Source organism: Dasypus novemcinctus, chromosome 7 (assembly GCF_030445035.2).
Source record: "Dasypus novemcinctus isolate mDasNov1 chromosome 7, mDasNov1.1.hap2, whole genome shotgun sequence".
NCBI lineage: Eukaryota > Metazoa > Chordata > Mammalia > Cingulata > Dasypodidae > Dasypus > Dasypus novemcinctus.
In genome coordinates, this window is record NC_080679.1 from 100,637,480 (window position 1) to 100,658,104 (window position 20,625).

Below are 20,625 nucleotides of genomic sequence, written 5' to 3' on the forward strand. Positions count from 1 at the left end.
AAAGGCAATTTACCAAGAAACTTCAACATGATTCAATGATTTTTAAAAGAGTCTTTGTGCAGTCAAGTGCTCCAAGAAATGTACCACCCTAATGAAAGATGTTAGTGTGGGACAGTGTGGGAGGGGGAGGGGGTGGGGCCTGTGGGAATCCCCTATATTTTTTATGTAACATTTATGTAATCTAAAGCTTCTTTAAAAATTAAAAAAAAAAAATTTTTTTTAATCAATAGAGCCCCTGAGACCGTATGTACAGCTATTGATTAGGTAATTTTTTTTTTTTCTATTCCAATAAAGAGAACTACCAGAAAAAAAGTTTCTTTGTGAATTACATTTCTGGAACAAGCATGGACAACAAAGAGTAATAAAAGAATTTCATTAAAAAAAAAAAAAAAGAAAATTCACTGCGTTCTTTACCTCATCCTGATCCAACATCTGTTGCTTTAGCTTTTCAGCCAGCTGGCTCTGCTGGTTAATTTCATCATCCTGAAACAAAACATCATGTTTAATTTGGGGAGGGGTGGGGGGTGTTAGCTATGTCATTTTTGATACCGTATTTTCCTGACAACAGTCAGATGCGAGGGTGCCAGCTCTAAGTTTGCTAATAAGGTGAAGGGAACGGCGTGTGCGCCTCCATGGAAAGGAACTGGTTCTTCGCCCGCCCGTCTTAGCAGGTGAAATATCTGTATACTCTGGCTGAGAGAATATCCAGTTCATTCAGAAATCAGAGATCTGGGATTTGGCAACAGAAAGGGACTTTGGAGATAGCCCTCCTGAATCAAAGCTGTTAACAGTGAATTCCTAGGTCAACAGGGAATTTCTGTCTGTACGGGAAAATATTAGTGTCCCAAATCTTGCCAGATACACCCATGGCCAGGAATGCTGCCATTTCAAACCTTTTACTTAGAGAGTTTTTTGTCGGCTGGGGGAAAAAAAAAAAAGCATTTACTAGAGGCTGCGTCTTCGGCATTAGCCGACCTCCCCCTCGATTAGAGGTTAGTTTTCTCCCCAGGGGGAGCAGAAGCGCCAGCGCGGACCTTCCAGCTTGTCAGTCAAGTGGAAAGGTCCTCCCACCCAGCGAAGGTGCTCTCCTCCCTCTCATTTTTGGCCACTAGGTGTAGCTGCTGCGAAGGCCAGGGTGCCCCCCGCGTCGCAAGCCTCTCCCTAGCCCCCCGCCGCCTCACCCCCAAAGCTGGGGGAGCCGCAGGCGGGGGAGGACCTAACAGCCCGAGAGGCTCAGCACTCGCTGCAGTAACCATCCTGATTTCAAGTGCAAGGTGGCAGTCAGCCTGTGAAGAGCGCGATCTGGCGACTCGCTGGCCTCTCCCTTACAAGGAGACGAGCCGATTTCCTAACACTTTCAGCGTCTAAACCCCGAGCAGAGTCAGACAGTTCATGTTGTCGGGTCCCTGTCTGTGCAGGTCCTGCGCAGGTGTTCCAGCAGCAGCCCCTAACAAAGCCGGCTCGCTGCCTTTTCCAGAGGTGAGGGAGAGGGGACGGGAGGCCCCACGGTGCAGAGAAGCTTTTTTCCGGGGGATAGTCAGCGCGGGGGCAGCGCCAGTGCACGCGTTTGCATCAAACTAACTCGGTGCCCCACTCTAAGACTGTCGGTGGAGTAAGAAAATTCTAAAATCAGTATCACAGGGGCTGAATCTCCTTTTCCTTTGTGTTCAGCTTCTTCCGGCCTCAAAGAGCTCCTGTTTCTACTCAACTTTTTACACCACTCTTTCCTTAATGGTTCTACAAAAAAAAATTCATGACTTTCCTCCCCAAATTAGATTTCTGGCAGGAGAATTAGCAAAATTACACCAGAGCTAATCAGGCGGACAATGGTACTTCTAAAACTAGGAGACTATTTTCTACAGCCTGTCTTCCCCTTCCACGCTATAAACTCAGTATCTCAGTTACCAGGGACAAGTTTGTGTTTATGCTCCTCAGCACATAAATATTAAACAACGTAACACGAAAGAGCCAAGGAGCTTAACACCATCTCTTCCCCCGGGACATATAAGCAAGCACGACAAGCGCTATAAATCACAGGAGAACAAGCGATGGAGGGCGCGCTCTGCTAAACAGTGCTCATTTCAAAGCTGAAGAGGCAGGCTTGCTCCTGACAGGTGACAAGTCAGGATGCAGTGATTCTGGAGGTACAGTGAGGATCAAAGGACCCCCAGTGCCAGCTGGGAAGGAAGAATAGAACTACATTATAAGGAGAGAGATCACTGGACCAGAGACATTTCCCAAACTACATTTACCAGTATTAAAGCAGCTTCTCTAAGGAATTAGCATGGTCTGTTGTGGTTTTTTAGACAGGTTTTCAAAACTTTCAGAACAGGTGTGCAAGGCAGCCCGTATGGAAACATTCCAGTGCCTGTCTTGGAACGAGCTGAAGCACGCGCTTGCTAATGCTCACCGTTAAGCTGCAGCCCACGGATAACAGGTTTCAAAGCACTTTTCAGACAACCTCTTTGCAGTGGAATTTTCTTACACATGAACTAGGTGCATTATCACCTGGTCACTGGAAAACTTTTCATCTTAAAGATGTTTTTATTACGACGGTATTCAGCAAAATAAGATTCAACTTATTTATTTCCACATAAACTGAATTCCTCTCATAGACGTACTGTAGATACAGTGCTACTGGAGAGCAACACCAGGAGTAAGAGACAAAGGCAGTGCCAAAATCCAATTTGTTCAATTATAATGCTGCCTTCAGCCCCCCCACCCCACCCCCGCACCACCACCCTTTCAATACCATATATGATGTGGCTTTTCCCTTAAGCAAATGGAACCCAAAGGAGAGAAGAAAGAAAAGAAAGAAGAAAACTGATAATTTTTGAGCATCTATGTACGAAAAACTTTTAACCCCCACTGCAACTTTTTAAAGTGATGGATATGATTCCCATTTTACAGATGAGGAAAATGTCGTAAAGGAGGTTAAGCCATCAGCCCGGGTCTCAGCACTGCTAAGCTGAGTGTGTGCTTTGGTATTACACGGTAGGCTCCAGAGAGCACCTGTCCTGAGGACCCTGGAAAGGCAGTTCAGAGGGAGACAGGGTGCGAGCGGGAGAGCATGTCTTCCTTCCCCCACCATACTCTCAATTCAAGAGGGTTGGCAAGTCCCTCATTTAAAGACCTAAGGCTAAAAACACTGGAAGTCAGAAGACACATAACCTCATCCCAGCTCTGCCACCCACTGGCAATGTAAACTCGGATAAGTCCTGGAAACACTCTTGCTAGTTTCCCACCTAGACCTGGATACTTTTGAGTTCTAACATTTTATAATCTAGGAAGACACCATGTTCTAACTCTTGTATCCTCAGAAATATCAAAACACCTACATCATCAGAAACATGGAAATACCTTCTAGAAACTTCAAGAGGAGCACAAATAGGAATAGCAGCTGGTCAGACATCAGGCAGTCCTTGGGTAGAGTTTCAAGGATCAAAGAAACAGTTCTGGTCCCCCCTTGGGCTCTGTTCCCTCCCAGGTCTCTCAGCATGGCCCTGGGAAGGACCACAAATACTACCCAGAAATGTGTGCTTAGAAGGGTTTCCAGGCACATGCTAAAAGAAAGAGAGACAGAACGTGCCCTAGGCTGGTCATCAGGAGATGGGAATGCTGGGCCAACTCTGCCCACTACCAGCTGAATGCTCCAGGATACAGCATTTTCATCTCTCAGAGCTGTCCTTATCACCTGCACTTCGGAAGCTGGATTCGATCTTCTCTGCCACCTTTTTTCGAATCAGTGAAAGCTCCTCATACTATCAAGATAAATGATACCAATTCCAACCATGACAGTATCTATTCATAGGGAACGGAATACAGAATCAGGCTATCACTCCGCTTCCAGGATTCTCTGAGGATTACTAAAAATGAGCCTAACAATTCTAAAATGAGAAAATGATTTTTTAAAAATTGCAATACAGTATTAACTTTCTGTACTGTTTAAACAATAGCATTTGTTTGGGGAAATCAAGAAATTGCATATATTGTTAACTTACATTGATCTCCCTTTTCTCTGATCTTGAGGTTTTGTGTAAAATACCTGGGTAGAAATAGAAGGGTAACAGCATGTCCAGTGGCTGAAGAGCAATTAACCCAGCTCTCAAGCATGGAATATCTTATTAAATGTGTTATCAGAAGAACCAGAGAGCTGATTATAATATGCTCACAGAGTCACAAACAAGCAGAACTAGCTTCCTTAAGGCAACTAGTCACATTCAGCTTGTAGAGGTGATACCAGACTTTCCAGCTTTACCCCAAAGAGAGAGGCCTATAAGATTAATGGCAACGTTAACATAACAAAGCTGTTTCATCCAAGGCAGAGGAGAGTCCCCAAGCACTCTGAGAGAACTGTAGCAGAATAGATTAAATCAGACTAAAATATCAGCAAGCCTGATGAAATGAACTGAGAGGATTTAGAATATTCCAAGGGCAATATGCCCAGATCCTGTGAAATATCAATTAAATTTCCCATGCCTCTGGGTTTCCTAGCCTGACCTTCACTGGGGATGAATGATGCACAGTGTTCTCTAAGGGCTCTTTTTCTCTATTCCAATTTGTGCGTTTACATGATTATTTGGGTCCCAAAAGTTTGCCATAAAATTGAACATCCTCTGTCTGCATGTTCAAACTACTGCTCTCAAGAGTATGTCCCTGAAAATAGCTTCATCAATAGGGTAGAAGCCATCAGACCACACACCACAGCTACTGGATTCTTATCCCAGGGCCTTAGAGTTACATGATTAAAGTATAGACTTGATTTTAGGCGCCATCGCCTTTGCCCTTATAGCTGGAGCTACCGTTGACATTTCTAAGATCACTCACACTCACATACTGCTGCAGAAAAAGTCCAGTATCTACATGGGAAGACCCTAAATAGCACTGCCCTGCCTATCCTGGCCAACACCCCACTCTTCCAACCCAATTTCTATGAAAGCTTCCATTCCACATGAATCAAGTTCCCTGAGTCTGTACAATCAAGAACTAGGGTAGGTATCTGGAGACAGAATAGGTAGGTTAAGTTACATAGAAGAAGATGATGATGATAGACAGATGATTAGATAGATAGAAAGATGATAGATGATAGATTTGGAAGATGTCTGCAGTTCAGTCCTACATCAGCTCCATGAGACCTGAAGATGTTTTCAGCCAACAGGTCTGGGACCTGCCATCTTTGGCTTTTGTACCAGAGTGAAGACTGTAAATGTCTGGCCACAGACCTTATCGTCCAGTTGTCTGTAGAGACTGGAGATCTCCTCATCGTACTTCTCTTTCTCTTCTGTGGAGATGCCAGCAACAGCGGGAGCAATATTGTCTATGATGGGGGTATTATCACAGGGCTCCAGGTTCTTCTGGTCCTTGGCACTGATCTGCTCATCTTCAGGCACAGCTTCCCCTACAAAACACAGCCAAGAGGAGTTACAGATGAAAAATACTCAGTGTGCAACCCTCAAGGAAGACTCCTAAATAGTCGCTCCTGGCAGAAAAAACAAAACAAAACAGAGGACTTAATAAAGCGCTGTATATAGACTATGGTTGGTGTTTTTTCTCCTTGACTAGAAAGGTCATAGTTAATAGACCAAGACTAGACTAAGGAAGAAGAGGACTTTATAATACTCCCTTCTCTGTGGCGCATTTAGTTAAGTCAACTGGTTCCATCAACTACACAAGCTCTTAACTTACTCCAGCTCGCAGGGACACCCAGGACGTTTACATACACTTCTGTTGCAAGAGAATATGCTAAGGTTTTATTAGACTCTTATTCTCTCTGGTGAATGACTCTAAGGGACACAGACCTCTGAGCCACCCTAATTACCAATTTTTTTTAAAGATTTATTTTTATTTATTTAATTCCCCTCCCCTCCCCCGGTTGTCTGTTTTTCTGTGTCTTTTTGCTGCGTCTTGTTTCTTTGTCCGCTTCTGTTGTCGTCAGTGGCACGGGAAGTGTGGGCGGCGCCATTCCCGGGCAGGCTGCACTTTCTTTCGCGCTGAGCTGCTCTCCTTATGGGTGCACTCCTTGCGCGTGGGGCTCCCCTTCGTGGGGGACACCCCTGTGTGGCACAGCACTCCTTGCGCGCATCAGCACTGCGCATGGGCCAGCTCCACACGAGTCAAGGAGGCCTGGGGTTTGAACCGCGGGCCTCCCATGTGGTAGACGGACGCCCTAACCACTGGGCCAAAGTCCATTTCCCCCTAATTACCAATTAATTGTGTTACTGTTTCACTAATAGAAACACCCAAATCAAGGGACAAACACACCATTGGTTAATAGTACACTGTAGAGGGAAGCGGATGTGGCTCAAATGATAGATCATCCATCTACCATATGGAAGCTCCAGGGTTTGATCCCCAGGGCCTCCTTACCTGTGGGGTGAGCTGGCCCACACAGTGCTGCTGTGCTCAAGGAGTGCCATGCCACGCAGGGGCGCCCCTGCATAGGGGTGTCTCAAGTGCAAGGAGTACGCCCCGCATGAAAAAGCACAGCCCACCCAGGAGTGGCACCACACACATGGAGAGCTGACGCAGCAAGATGACACAACAAAAAAGTAATGAGTTTCCCAATGCCACTGGATAACGCAAGCAGATGCAGAAGAACACATAGCGAATGGACACTGAGAGCAGACAACAGGGGGGGAAGGGGAGAGAAATAAATAAAATAAATTTTTAAAAAAATAGTACTCTCTTAAATTGAGAGTCCCTGAATCTAAAGCAGGAAGTCAGGGTTTCCCTGGACCTACACAAACACACATTCCTCCCCCAGGAAGTCAGAAATAATTGGCTTGGCCCGAGAGTTCAAACAGAATAATTTCCTGTGATATCAGATAGTCTCAGGAAAGAAAAAAGCAGCTAATCTAGAAGATCTTGAAGGGACCCTGCATGCCTCTTAGTTAGCAGAGTAGCATTTGCTGCCGGCCTTAAAGGAAACACTGCCAAATGTGACTACAAATTGAAATAGCTGGAAAAGGTGTGGATCTCAAGATGCCCAATGGCTATCCCCAACAAGAAAACCACCTGGCAAAGAAAGAGGGCATGAAAAGGATTCCATTTAAACCATGTGGCCCAACTGAGTTTCTAAAAATATCTTCTTGGAAAGCAAACCAAAACCAACCATACTTTCCATCACAGTGTTTACAATCCACTTCACACTCATTTTGCTACAATCAGTGAATATCTGCAGTGTTCCAAGCCTCATCTCAGTTCTTAGCCCATAAAATCCATTTTGTGGGAAATCCCCAGGAAAGTCGTTTTGAGTCAGAGAGCATTTCTCAAACTGGACAGACTAGCAGATCCCAACCCCGGGGTTTCATTAACTCTGTATATCATGCCTCAAGGAATCCACTAGAACACTGGGGCCCGAGGAGCACTAGAGAACATTTATCTTAATAAAAACAAATTTGTGATAGGTTAGCTTTGCTGCTTACAATTCCATGATCTCACTTGATAAGTCACAAAATGATATGATAGGTCTCTATGGCAAGTACAATTAATACCTGATAGTTCTACATTGATCACCCTTCCATTTGAAACAACTTGAAACAAAACCAGGAATAAACTTGATTAATTTGCTCAATACAAAATGAACCAGTCCTTTTTCCTTCCAAAGCCAGACTAGATTCCATTGTTCTTAAACCTCTTTCTAAAATGCCTGACCTGAAACAAAACCTCAATATCAGAGTAGCCTTTGCACTGAACCTGATCATCAGTATTTCATTCGGTTCCAATTCCTGGTTTAAAACACCCGTCAACAGCCTGAGTGTGCAGACTGGATTTCTTCCAGATAAGAGAGCTCCCTTCTTTACAGCCAGCTAAATCAACAGGCTATAAAAGGAAGGCCATGTTCCAGGGCCTACCAAGGTATTTCTTTCCTTGCTCAAACACACACACACACACGCACATGTGCACTCACACATTTATATTTGTCTTTTTCTAGCCATACAGATAATACAGGATATATTCTGAATATAAACAATTCGAGCTATAAGAGTATACCCCAAATTCTGAAAGTCCTCCTCCACCCACTCTCTTCCAATTCTGTTCCCTCGTCAGAGGCATCTACGCTAACACTTTAGTAGCAGTCCTTCCTTTACTTGGATTACAGCTATGTCTCTAATTGCTTCTGAGATTTGGGAACCAGGGCAATCCAGTGAAGTATGAACTTGATCTTCTCACTTAAGCGTAATGAAGGTGATATTCATAGCTGTACCTCTGGCCAAGAAGCCAGTACGAATATGCTTTCATTATCCACAGGTCAACTCACCAAAGTCCAGAGATGAGAGACAGAAACATCCGGAGGAGACCTATTCCCTGTGTTCTTTGGTTCCAAATGACCAGTGACAGCGTGAAGGGGGAGGGAGCTAAGGAGGTGCCAGTGCATCTTTCATTGGGGGAGGGCAGGGGCTGGGGAGGCCCCATGAGCTAGCAGCAAGGGGCCTGCTCTCACCGCAGGTCACAGCCCCCACCTCCTGGGTGGCTGGCCTGACTCCCCTCGTCTCCCAGGAAGGAGTAACAGAACCCTGGCAGGACTGCGCTACAGCATAAAGGGCCAACAACGCAGCCAAACCCGCCACAATGCAGCAGCATAATCTACCACTCTGCGTAAGTATCTCCAGTGACGTTCCACCTATTAGCAGGTCCAGTGAATCACGATCCCATCTCCTGCTTAATCTCTTGTTTTGCTTTTTGTAAAGGAGAGGAAATAATGTCCTCATCACAGGGTTGTTCTAAAGGTAAATGAAGATAGTCTAAAAGTACAAATGGTATTACTATTATTGCTTTAATTCCATCTCTTATCCCTTCTTCTCCCTGCTAAATCCGCAACTATTTAGGCTTTGCAAATAAATTATTGTTTCTACTTATTTTGAGATCAGTGTTTCTGCAGTCTTCACGATACCTTCATGGTAGAAGCTGAGTTTCAAAAGTAAAATACAATACAACCACGTGAATCTTGTCCAGGTTTATTATTATTATTATTAATATTAGTATTAGTATTATTTTAAACAATACTTGAAACCTAGAGCAGACTTTTTGGTTTCCCTTGAACAAGTCTCTGAATCAAAGCATCAGCCTGTTACCCACAAAGCTACATCAAATTGACGAGCGCGTCTCAGCTAATACTTAAAAGGTCAGGCTGTCAGGACTATGTTTTTTTGCAGCAGCCGTTCGACCAAGAACAAAGCAGCACCATGCAGGCACAGAAGCAGCAGGCGGCTTTGGGGGAGCACAACTCCTGCCCAGAGAGGAGCCAAGAGCTGGTTTTCCAAGCGCCGCTGCCCTTCAAAGGACCGAGAAAATGACTTGCAGAGGCATCCCCGGTAACTGCACTGTCCAGCTCACAAACACGCCTGGGGATTGTAAATTCCCACCACTATGCAAGGCATGACACCAGGCAATCTGTCTCCATGGCAATCTCAGCACATTAAGTGAGAATATTCTCTGCACTGCAGTGGACTGTGTCTCTGGAAAAGCCCCCACAAGGTGATTACAGAATAACTGATTGCAACAAGAAAGACGGCTGCAAACAAACCTGGAAGAAATAATGCCCTGAAATTTGGTGGTGGAGAGAAGGAGAAAAGGACCACAAATTAAGACTAGCTTTATTTTTATTCTCTCTCTTTGCATTAAAAGCAGGTATCTTTTTGTCCCCTTAAGTTTACACCTGCTGTCTATAGGGAAAGAGGTTATAATAAAGTAAAGCATCTGACTTTCCAGAATGAAAGGCTTTCCCGAGACTAGAAACCTTCCCCTGCTTTTAAATAAAGGGCCTGACATTTACTATTGTCAACTGTAATTACCTGTAAGGACTAAAAAGATTTGTGTGTTCATAGGAGCATTCACTGGAAGCACACCTATAAGATTTGCAGAGCTTTTTAATTATAAAATGAAAACCTCCAGAGGGCATAAATAACGTTTCCAAGGAAATAAAAATCCATCCATTGCAATAGACAGGAATGACAGACCAATCAAAAAAGTCTCATTAGGGTTATTAGTTAAAAATTCTAAAAGAGTTTGTTTTTGTTTAGTTTTTTTTAAAACATCATTAGACAGCCAGTAATTCATTAAGATTTCGCATGTGAAATGGCAGCAAGCTAGTTCTCCTTTCATAAATTGACTCCCTAAAGCCTCTGGAGAACATAGAAAGGTAATTGCATTCTCTCGGCACCTCTGAGGCAGGATGATTTGCTGGCCCCTCACAGCTTCCGCCAGAAACCACAGCAGAGCTGGCCAACGAGGTGCTTTCTTTTAATACCAATTAAACAGGCCCAGTGGCAGACCTAATGGTAGATAATTTCTCTATCAAAGAAACCAAAAGGAAATCTTTAAATTGCCAGATGGGTAAGAGCAGCTGCTACAAGATGTCATTACATAAATGTGAGGTTAAAAAAAAATCCTCCTTTATGGAATTATTTTGCATGCAAATAGCATCTTTCACCCTAGTTCCTAAAAATACTGTAAGCAGCTTAAAACATTCTCTAATCCATTCTAGAATAATTTTTAACAAACTGGTCACCCAGGACTCTGTATACTCTTTACATTTGTGACCTCTTTTTTTTTTTTTTTAAAGTAATCGTAGCTTTATTTTTTATTATTATTTTTTTAAAGATTTATTTAATTCCCCCCCCTCCCCTAGTTGTCTGTTCTTGGTGTCTATTTGCTGCGTCTTGTTTCTTTGTCCGCTTCTGTTGTCGTCAGCGGCACGGGAAGTGTGGGCGGCGCCATTCCTGGGCAGGCTGCTCTTTCTTTTCCCGCTGGGCGGCTTTCCTCACGGGCGCACTAGGGCGTGGGGCTCCCCCAGGCGGGGGACACCCTTGCATGGCACGGCACTCCTTGCGCGCATCAGCGCTGCACATGGCCAGCTCCACACGGGTCAAGGAGGCCCGGGGTTTGAACCGCGGACCTCCCATATGGTAGACGGACGCCCTAACCACTGGGCCAAGGTCCGTTTCCCTGTGACCTCTTTAAGAGGGCACACAGTCGTTCTCCATGGTCAGCTTTTCTATTACAGTGTTTTGTTGTGCCTTCAAGAGAAGGAAAAGAACCTAACACATTAGGTATCTGAATGACATGCTAATTTCTGACCTCCCTATATAATCATGAACACAAGAGGTGGACCAACCTCCTCTACAGATTGAATGCCAAAATACAAAATAGCAAATCACCTGTCCTGCTACGGACCAACCCCCTGCCCCCCCACTCAGGCATGAGCTGACAGATTTCCCTAGTTACAGAATCAAGCACGCTGGTCTGGCAGGTTTTAAACTTTGGAGAACAAATCTGTTTTGCTCAGAGTCTACCAATTTTTTCTAAGCTTCTCAGCCTGGGATGAAATCATTTTTTTGCATGACTTGAGCAGACAGGGTAAATCTACATCCACTCTGCTATTTAATATTATATTCAATTATATGAGACCCTCAGATTCACTGTCAGGTTATTTCCCTACATCTTAAACCCCAGATTTTCAAGCCCTCTTATTCTGATTTAAGGCCCTATAAAAAATCATATATTTTTAAGTATAAAATTCAAAGAAGCATCAAAGAAGAGAGCACTCGTAAACACTGACCTGGCAATTCTTGGGATACTATGGACTCTGAGCTTTGAGCCGCTGTACCTTTAGTCCTCCCTCCCCACCTCCTGTCAGGCATGTTATGGATGGATGGCAGTGGGGTGGAGAACTGGGAGCCATCATTCTCTCTTAATTCTGTCCCTATCTAGAGCTGTCTCCTCTAGATAGGACTGTTCACATCCTATTCACACATTTGATCAACAAAGCTACAGAGCTAAAAAAAATAATAATAACTTCCAGCCACTGTCCTACTCATTCTATACATCCTTCAACCGGTGGACTGAACAAATTTCCATGACACTAAAGTGCCAAGCAGAGCCTCTAGATTCTAAGCAAGTCACAATTGATCACAGCCCACCAGATGTCACTCGAAGATTGTAGTGGACATTTGCTGCAGTTCAGCCACCCAACACCCATTCTCCTAATGGGTTCTTTTTCAGTTACCCTCCCCTCCAACTGCATGCAGTCTTCATGGGACAATATATCAGAAGCCCTGGTCTTTCCCCAGATCAGGCACACCACCAAGCACAATGCTCCTTCTCTCCTGGAATTCTGAATCTCAAACATAATGACGCAATGATGCGAAAATATTTGTAGGGATTCATTCCAAGCACTGGCCCTCATGAAACTTGGCGATTTGTTCCTGCTGATAGCATCTGTGGAACAGCTCTAGCTCCCGCCTGTCTGAGCCTGGTTCCTCTGCTGTTCGTTGGAGCCTGTGCATCACTCATATCCTAACGCAGTCCCCTTTTGCTTAGGCTGGGCAGGGTCAATTTCCTGTTGCCTGCAACCCAAGGACCCTAACTGGAACTTTAGAGAATGGAACCACCTAAGGCATGGCCTCCCCTTAAGCCACCACATACATGCCCAAAGCTACCCTGCCTTAGCAACTATGCTGGAAATGAATTAAGGCTTGCTGGAGTATATATGCTACAAGTCACAGACCCTATTCTGAGAATCCAGGTTGTATTATGCCCAGAAAAGAAACCTGCCAGCTGCATTCTGAAGTAGCACCTCAGACTAAGAGGAGTTGAAAGTTGGTGGCTTGGTGTATGCATGTGTGCATGTGTGTGTGTAAAAAAACACCAACCTATGGACATGTAATAGGATAGTATCTTATACCTTTTGAATGGTTTGGGGCAGGTCATGACCTCTCCTGTGGTGTAAGCCCATCACTTCCAGTGGCATCCGATATACCACCCTTCACGTATATACATGGTTTGCCGGGACTCTAAAGCCATTTGCTGGGCAGCACCATGTTATTTTCCTTTGCTACTCCTTTGTGTTCCTACCTCATTTTATATAATAGCAAGCAGGAAAAAACACTCTCACTCTCTCGTGCTCTCTCTCTCTCTCCCCCCCCCACCCCCCCCCGCCCCCATTCCTTTTTCCTTGTACTCACAGCAGCTGGAGTACACAGCCAAATTTTCAATTATAGACATGCCATGCAACAAAAGAAATATCTTTCCCAGGGAGCGTGCACCCAGTGGACAAGGCCCCTTTAACTTGGGTCAGACTGCAGTGTGGAAATATCAATACCCAGGAAACATCCAGGGGAATATAGTAGCTGCTTCCTAGAAGTTTAGAACCATCGCATGTGCCAAATTTAAAACGAAAGTTGCCAAAACCCAGCCACTCAGAGTTCAGTGGCAGGAGCTGCCCCGCCTCTACTCCACCTTTGGAAATCCTGTCTCAGTGAACAGCGCCACCCTCCACTCAGCTCAGAAAGACAGCCGACTTGGAGCCATCCTTGACACCTCCCGAGTCTCCCAATCTAAAACAGCATCACCTCGTCCCTGGGATACTGCCCTGGTCCCTGCACCAGCTCCTGCCTCTCCAGTCTCTTCTCCAATGCATCAGTGGGTCTTCAAAATACAAATCTTGTCATGGGATCTGCAGCTTAAGACCCTGAATGGCTTCTCACTGCTTCCAAGATAATGACCAAACTCCTGCACAAGGAATGCAGAGGAAGCTGGAGCCACCCCTGCCTCACCCCTCACCCCAACCCAAGTCCCGTCCATCTCAGGCCGGTCCCCCCCACCCTGAGCGCTCCACACTGGCCTTCCTGTGCCCACCCCCAGGGACACTGTAAACATGGCAAATGGCTCCCTCGCCCCCACCTCCTCCTCGCGCCTCCTGATTCACCTGATGAACTGCTCCGTTTCTTTCAGATCTTAATCTCCATGTCACTTACTTGGGAAAGCCTTCACTGAGTTTTTAGTCAAGGGAGGGTCGCCTGTTGTAATAACTCTTAGTGCCCTCACTTTCCCTCTTGGTGCACAGCACAGATTCCAAGGTCACATGTGCATGATTACTTGGGACTGGAGTCGCCAGTCACCCATAATTGCTCATAATTACACATAATTGCTGTGAGCACCATGAGGGCAGAGGCGAGGCCCACCGCTTGCCCTTTTACCTCCAGCACCTGCACTGAACACATGCTTGGTGAATGTCTGTTATATGCCAGAAGCAGTGTATTAATTTCCCAGTTTATGTCCCATAAGGGCTTATGAAGGTTCTCACCTCACAGGGCAGAGAAGCAAAGCTTCTGAGCATATTTGCAAGGTGGATGGGGAGGGATGCCAAGACGGGAGGCTCTGGCGTCAGGGCAGAGCACCCAGAAGAGATGTGTGGTGGGGGCGGAGAGGGTGGTCAAGCCAGCAGGGCAGGGCACGGAGAATTGGAGGCTGGGAGCTTGGAAAAAGATGGGACAGCGTGACGAAAACGAAGCGGGGCTGCCACTCCAGTTTGACCAAACTGCCACCCCGCCCTTCACCAGAAGGCTTGACTGAATGTCCTAGCCACCCAGCAGAGCGCTGACCCAAGAGGATCCCTGAAATAGAACAAAACTTCATGTGGCCGCTCGCTCACAGCCTTGCCAAGCACCCCTCCCTGCTTTTCTACTCCTGCCAAATCGCAAGGCACCATCAGGTGCTGAATTATTCACTTATTCTGGCAGCTTTTAAAACTCGTGTGCAGCTACATCTTCTGAAAAGAAAAGGATCCTGTTATTTAGGCTACTAGGCCATTTTGCGAACTTCTCTGGAATTCTCCTTGGCCACATAATTGTTTTTCAGTTAAACAGTAGCTCATTGACGTCCCCCACCCCTTGCGAGGAAGAGACAGTGGCAGACCTGCAGCCACCAGGCAACCTGCTGGGAGCTGTGCGGCTCTCGTGGGCAGCGTCCCCCTCCCCACCGTGCACAACACCCCGACTCCTGCGGCATCAGGACGGAGGTGAACATGGAACCAGAGGCAGGGAAGCTGAACAACAGCCCCTTTCCCCCCGACGCACACACACCAACCTGCCTCTTTTCAGTAAAAGAGAATTCTACCTTCTAACCTCCACGCTGCCAAAATTCCTGAGATGCTGTCTGCACTTGGATCTGGAAACCCCTCGTCAACACGCCACCCACAGCCCACCCACCTGCTGCACGGCAGCTCGCTGAGCTATTTCCTCCCAGTAGAGCAAACCAAGAGAATGTTTTGGGGAAGAGGGAAAAACGAGTCACGAAACAAGCCTTTAAGACTCCATTTTAGCACAGGACTTCTTCGGTAACCCTCTATTTCTGGCTTTGAAGAAACAGAGCATGAGTTAGATTTATTTTTAAAAGGCAAATATTTTTCGGAGGTCATTTTTAAATTCCTTTTATAAAACTCATAGGAGAAAATGACGTTTTTTTATCTAGTCAAAAGCAATCTGAGCCACAGGCTCAGGCGCTGTCCTCTAAACTTCACATATGACAAGCAGAAAGTGAATTATGGTGATAAAGGGACATCTCATTGGCAAGAAATTAGGGCAGCCTTGCAGCCACTTGTGCACACTCACTACGTCTGCCAGCCACGTGACGGGGTCGGGGGGAGCAGAGCTGGGGTGGCTACACAGGCTGTTGCAAGGCTGGACCAAGCTCTCCTTCATTCCCTCCTTCCCACATTCCCTGAGGATGCCAAGAGTCCCAGGAAAAAGGAAAGCACATGCTTCCCTCTGTGCTCTCTTACCATTTCTCCACCTGTTGAGCTCCATCTCCAGATGCTGGATAACATTCTTCAGCGTCTTGTTTTTCTCTTTCTCTTTTTCATATTTCTTCTTCCATTCCTCTGCTGTCAGTTCCAGGTTCACAGAGACTGTATTCTTGATGGTCTTAGCTCTGGGATTAAAACCATAAGTAACATTAAAGTAATAATGCCTATTACTAGTTTTAGCTAAATCATTAATATACTTTAGCCGATTACTTTCACTTCAAAGGATTGGGATTGGGAAGCAAGGGCTTCACATGACCTTGACCTACCATCCTTCAGATACACTCATGGTCCCACTACTTCTTGAGAATCCAAAACTCCTCTTTTCCTTTTCTCCTTGCCAGGCCCCCAAGCTCTTACCCAGAGAATTTTCAGTTGTGGTTTTTTTTGTTGTTGTTGTTGTTTTTTTTTACATTAAAAAATCTATGAAAATCAAAACAGTGACCTTTGGATGCACTAGACAGCAATTTTGGTTGGGAAAAAAAAAGCAAAACAAAATTAAAACGACAACAAAGGGATGTACTTAGACACACAGACAGCAAGTATTGATTTCATAACTGTTCTAACTAATTATTTCTTTAATTCCCAATTGGTAAATAGTGAACGGGGCAGAGGAGCAAAGATTTTCTCTTCTTTCTTCCTACACTGGGTAAGTAAGAACAGAAAACAGCCACTTCCATGGGGCCCGCTAGTCTTCCCGCACACACGCCTGCCTCTCACGTAAGTCACAGCTGCCCGACCTGAAACAGGGGCCGCTGGAGAGTTCAGCATCGAGACGTGCAGCAGTCGCCCCCACAGAGCCCTGGCCGCCCTGCACCACGTGCCACGCTCGGCGGCTCCCGGGGCGGGGGCGCATGTGCCCGAGGCTTCACCTGTGTTTTCTTCAGGGTCACCCCTTCTCCATCCACTCTGCCACCACTTGGTCTATGTTCTCAGCCTGGTTTATATGTAGACACTTTTCTCAGCTTTCAGCATCTTCCTCTAATTCATCCTGCATGCTACTGCCAGATTCGTCTTCCTTAATGCAGTTTCCTTTCAATGCCCTGAACATTTAGGGAACACTGGTCTGTGCCAGGAATTGGGGATTCACTAAGACAGACGAGGCACGGTCTCAGCCCTCTTGGGCCTGCAGTTTCTCAAACCAGTAATCCAAGACTGAGATGGCCTAATCGATGTTTGCTCTTAATCACTTTGGCTGCCGCAAAGCCTCCGCGATGGGACACCTGAGGGCGCACCCACCGGGTGCAGTAGCCGTGGCGAGGTGGGGAGGCTGGCTAGGTTAAGCCCTGCGGAGCTCATCCCAGCACAGCCAGGGCCATCATGCAGGGAGGGACAGCCCACCCATTCTTCACGAAGAGCCACACGCTGTGATTTTTATTTGATTCGGAGTTAAAAAAATAATTTTTCAAAATAATTTGTGAAACAAACATGTAATGGTCACCACTTTGCGGCTTCTAGAGACGTCGTGGTCTCCTCGGGCGGTTCTGGTCAGGGGTTAAGATGCCACAATGGCCGGCAGCTGGACAGTGAATCAAGGAGCACCCAGTGAGGGAAAGGCAGTGGCAGCTCTAGGTGATGCCAAAACCAAAAGAAACGCATCACACGGTCGCACTTAGAAATGAACACATAAGCAGCCTTGTCCAGTTAAAAAGAAAAAAAATCAGCCACGGCAGAACGCCACTGACTACTTACTCTTTAGGAAGGTAAAGCTTTGTCTAACGTATGTGATATCCTGTTTCATTTGCCATTGACTTCTTTATTTTAAAAGCCCAGCATTTCTTGCGCTGTCCTGCTTGCCAGCACTAACTGATATATGATACAGGTTAATTACTATTGTCATCAAATGACATTCTGGACATGATTTCTGCTTCAGTAGAAGAAATTCAACAGGCCTTTCCAGCACTACAGATATCATTCCAAAATTAATTCTTAAGGTAGACAACTAAATAACCCAACTGTCAAAAGGGGAGTTAAACAACTTCAATATAAGACTCCATTTAAAAATTAGTATAATTCTCTCTTGTTCACTGTTGCTTGAGGCTGCTGTCCCTAGAAGTGTTTTAACTCTAATTTTCAAATAGCAGCAATTTTATTATTACTTTAAAGTCTGTGCCAGTTTGACACTCTCCACTCGTCTTCTAACATCCCCAGGCAATGGTGGGTGTCAGCGGATGCTTCTCCCATGCTACTGTATACGCTGCAGCAGCCGTTCTCAATCTATCGAAAGTCAGGAAGTGGAAAATAACCGATGGCTAAAACTGTGGGCACTTAATAGTATACTTTGGGGCTACCAACCTTACTTTTTAAGGCATAAAGAGTGAGCTGATGATTTCAAATGATAGCAGAACAGAAGAACCTCTCTGCTATACTTGGGCAGGTTTAGCCAGAAGTGTTATCTTGTGAGCAGCCCCATCAAGGTCATCACAGGTCTAAATGGCCCTCCTCACTCTCGAAGTTCTTTTAAGCTACCAGAAAATTCTTTTTCTTCCACTCCTATATTAACCAGGGTCCCGGCAGGAAACAGATGGCATGCTCAAACTGGGTAATTTGAGGAGAGTTTATTAAAGGTATGGGAAAGATGGCAGGGTTGATGATGGGCGCCCCGAGAGAGGGAGGCCAGGGAATAAACATCCTGACCTCACTTCTTCTCCTTGCATTGCCTGCCCAAGGTCTCTCTTACCATTAGCTGCACCTAACTGGAAGCCAGAAGGCACAGGTTCCCAGTGCAGCAGTCCAAATTGGCCAGCTGCCAGCCTACCCTCCCGGAAGATACCCAACCAACCTCCACTGCAGACTCGAAACAACAGCGGCCCCCATGACCCAGGCCCTTGCCTGAGACGTCCTTCAGCCCGAACACAGCAGAGCAGCCTGGCTCTCCATCCCCAAAGGAAGAGCATGGAGAAATCAGTGTGCACTGAGGGGCGGAAGATGTTAACTACTCCCAAAATGGTTCTATAGATTGGATTCCAGAAGGTTTGTGTGTTTGAGGAAATTGAAAACCTGATTCTGAAACTTAGAATAGAAATTTTAAAAATCCAAAAACAATTTTGAAGAACAAAGTTATAGGATTGGACAGCAATGCTTACTATAAAGCCACAGTAATTAAAGCTGATTAAATAGACCCAGAACATTGGAATAGAACAAAATAGAATGTCCAGAAACATTCAGATAGACAGTCATATGATTTAAGACTAAAATGCCCCTAAAGTACCAGTGGACTGTGCCTTCAATCAATGGTACTGGATGTCCAGGATTCCATAGGGGGTGAGGGGGGAGACCTTTACTTCCTCTCCCCTCCGTGCCATATAAAAAATTCCTTCCCAGATGAATCATAGACATAAACATGAGAGATAACAATAAAACCTCTAGAAGAAAACAAGAGAATATCTTCAAGACCTTTGAGAAGACAAAGATTTCTTAATGAGATCATAAAAGGAAAGATAAATTTGACTTCATTAAAATTAAAAACCTCTCTTCATTAAAAGCCACCATTAAGAGAGTTAAAAGGCAAACCACAAAGTTACAATTCATATATCCAACAAAGGACTTACCCAGAGTAACTCCTATAAATCAATGAGTAAAAGTACAGAAAACCCAGTGAAAAAAACTGGGCAAAAAGACTTCAATAAGCACTTTACAAAGTGCTAATAAATGGAAAAAAAAAAAAAAGGTGCTAATATTAGTTATCAGGGAAATGCAAATTAAAACTACTACATACCCAACAGAATGACCCAAAATTTTAAACTGATAATACCAAGTATCAGTGAGGATGTATAACACTCAGCAATTCTAATCCTCAATAGCTACTGGATGAAGCATAAATTAATAAAATCATTTTGGAAAAATGTTTGGTAGCATATATTAAAGCTGACTACCTCATACCCTATGACCAAGCAATTCCATTCCTAGGTTTATATGCAAGCAAAATGAGGATATATAGTCACCTAAAGACATAACCAAAAATGTTCATAGCGACTTTATTTATAATAACCCCAAACAAAACACAGTCCAAATATCTGCCAACAAAAGAATAGACACATATGTGTTATAGTCATAAAATGGAATACTACATATCTATGAAAAATAAACTATTCTATACATAATATAAATGAATCTTACAGATACAATGTTGCATAAAAGAAGCCAGATACAAAAGAGTTCATTTATAGATTTCATATGCATGATGTTCAAAGACAAGCCATACTAATCTATATCGATAGAAGTAAGGATAATGATTAATTATCTTTGAGAGTTGGGTATTAACTCAGAGAGTGCAAGAGAGAGGCTTCCAGAATGGTGGGTGGTAGTTATATGTGTATATACATTTTACTGTATTTATGTTATATTGAATAAAAAGAAGTTAGTTAAAATAAACTGATGTAAGAAGAAATCAAGTCAGATAGAAGAATTTCCAGACTGTAGAATATTTTAAACTACAGTCACTAAGAAAGAGATTGAGTTTCTGTACCAAGAGCTAATTTTTAAAAAATAGAACAAATATTCTATCTAAGATGTTGAAAACAACCTTGCAAAATGGAATAGTGTTCCAATTCCCAGTCTCCTAAGAGATCTAGAGTGAAGGAATGTAAACATGTACAATCTATCTATTTCTCTTCTTTTACCATGAGCTTTAGCAACTTTACAGAATAAAAGAGCCTAATGATCCATTAGGGTCTAATTTTGCCAGTCAAAATGCACTCTGCTCCTCTGTGACTGTTTACATAGTGGTCTGCTGTTTTTATGCCTTCTCCACTTTAGAGCATGTCGAAGAGTCTTCCAGTTTTCCATGTCTTTGCTCTCTTACATTGACACTTGCCACATAGTCCTAGCTGTACCATAAACACCACTTGGCGCTGACTCTCTGCTCCAGCACAGTCACTCAGCCAGGATCCTGGGCAGGTGGCTGCATGTGGATGTGATTCGGGACCTGTGTTCCACGTGTGAGCATACACACATGCCTTCATTTACTGCCCAGCCTTGTTTCTAACAGAATTTCAGGCACCTCACAAGGAAAATCAAATCGCCAACCCAGCAGAAATGAA

The 20,625-nt window shown here is 44.6% G+C and overlaps 1 protein-coding gene across 1 annotated transcript in view; it reads right to left on the minus strand.

The window, feature by feature from the left end:
- The window catches only part of KIF5C (kinesin family member 5C), a 170,005-nt gene that overhangs the window by 47,557 nt on the left and 101,823 nt on the right, over positions 1-20,625 (minus strand). The window contains exons 11-13 of the mRNA XM_004462232.4: positions 15,563-15,711; positions 5,223-5,398; positions 415-483 (exon numbers count right to left, since the gene is read on the minus strand). Of these exons, the coding sequence (XP_004462289.2) occupies positions 415-483; positions 5,223-5,398; positions 15,563-15,711 (394 nt within the window). The remainder of the gene's footprint in view (positions 1-414; positions 484-5,222; positions 5,399-15,562; positions 15,712-20,625) is intronic.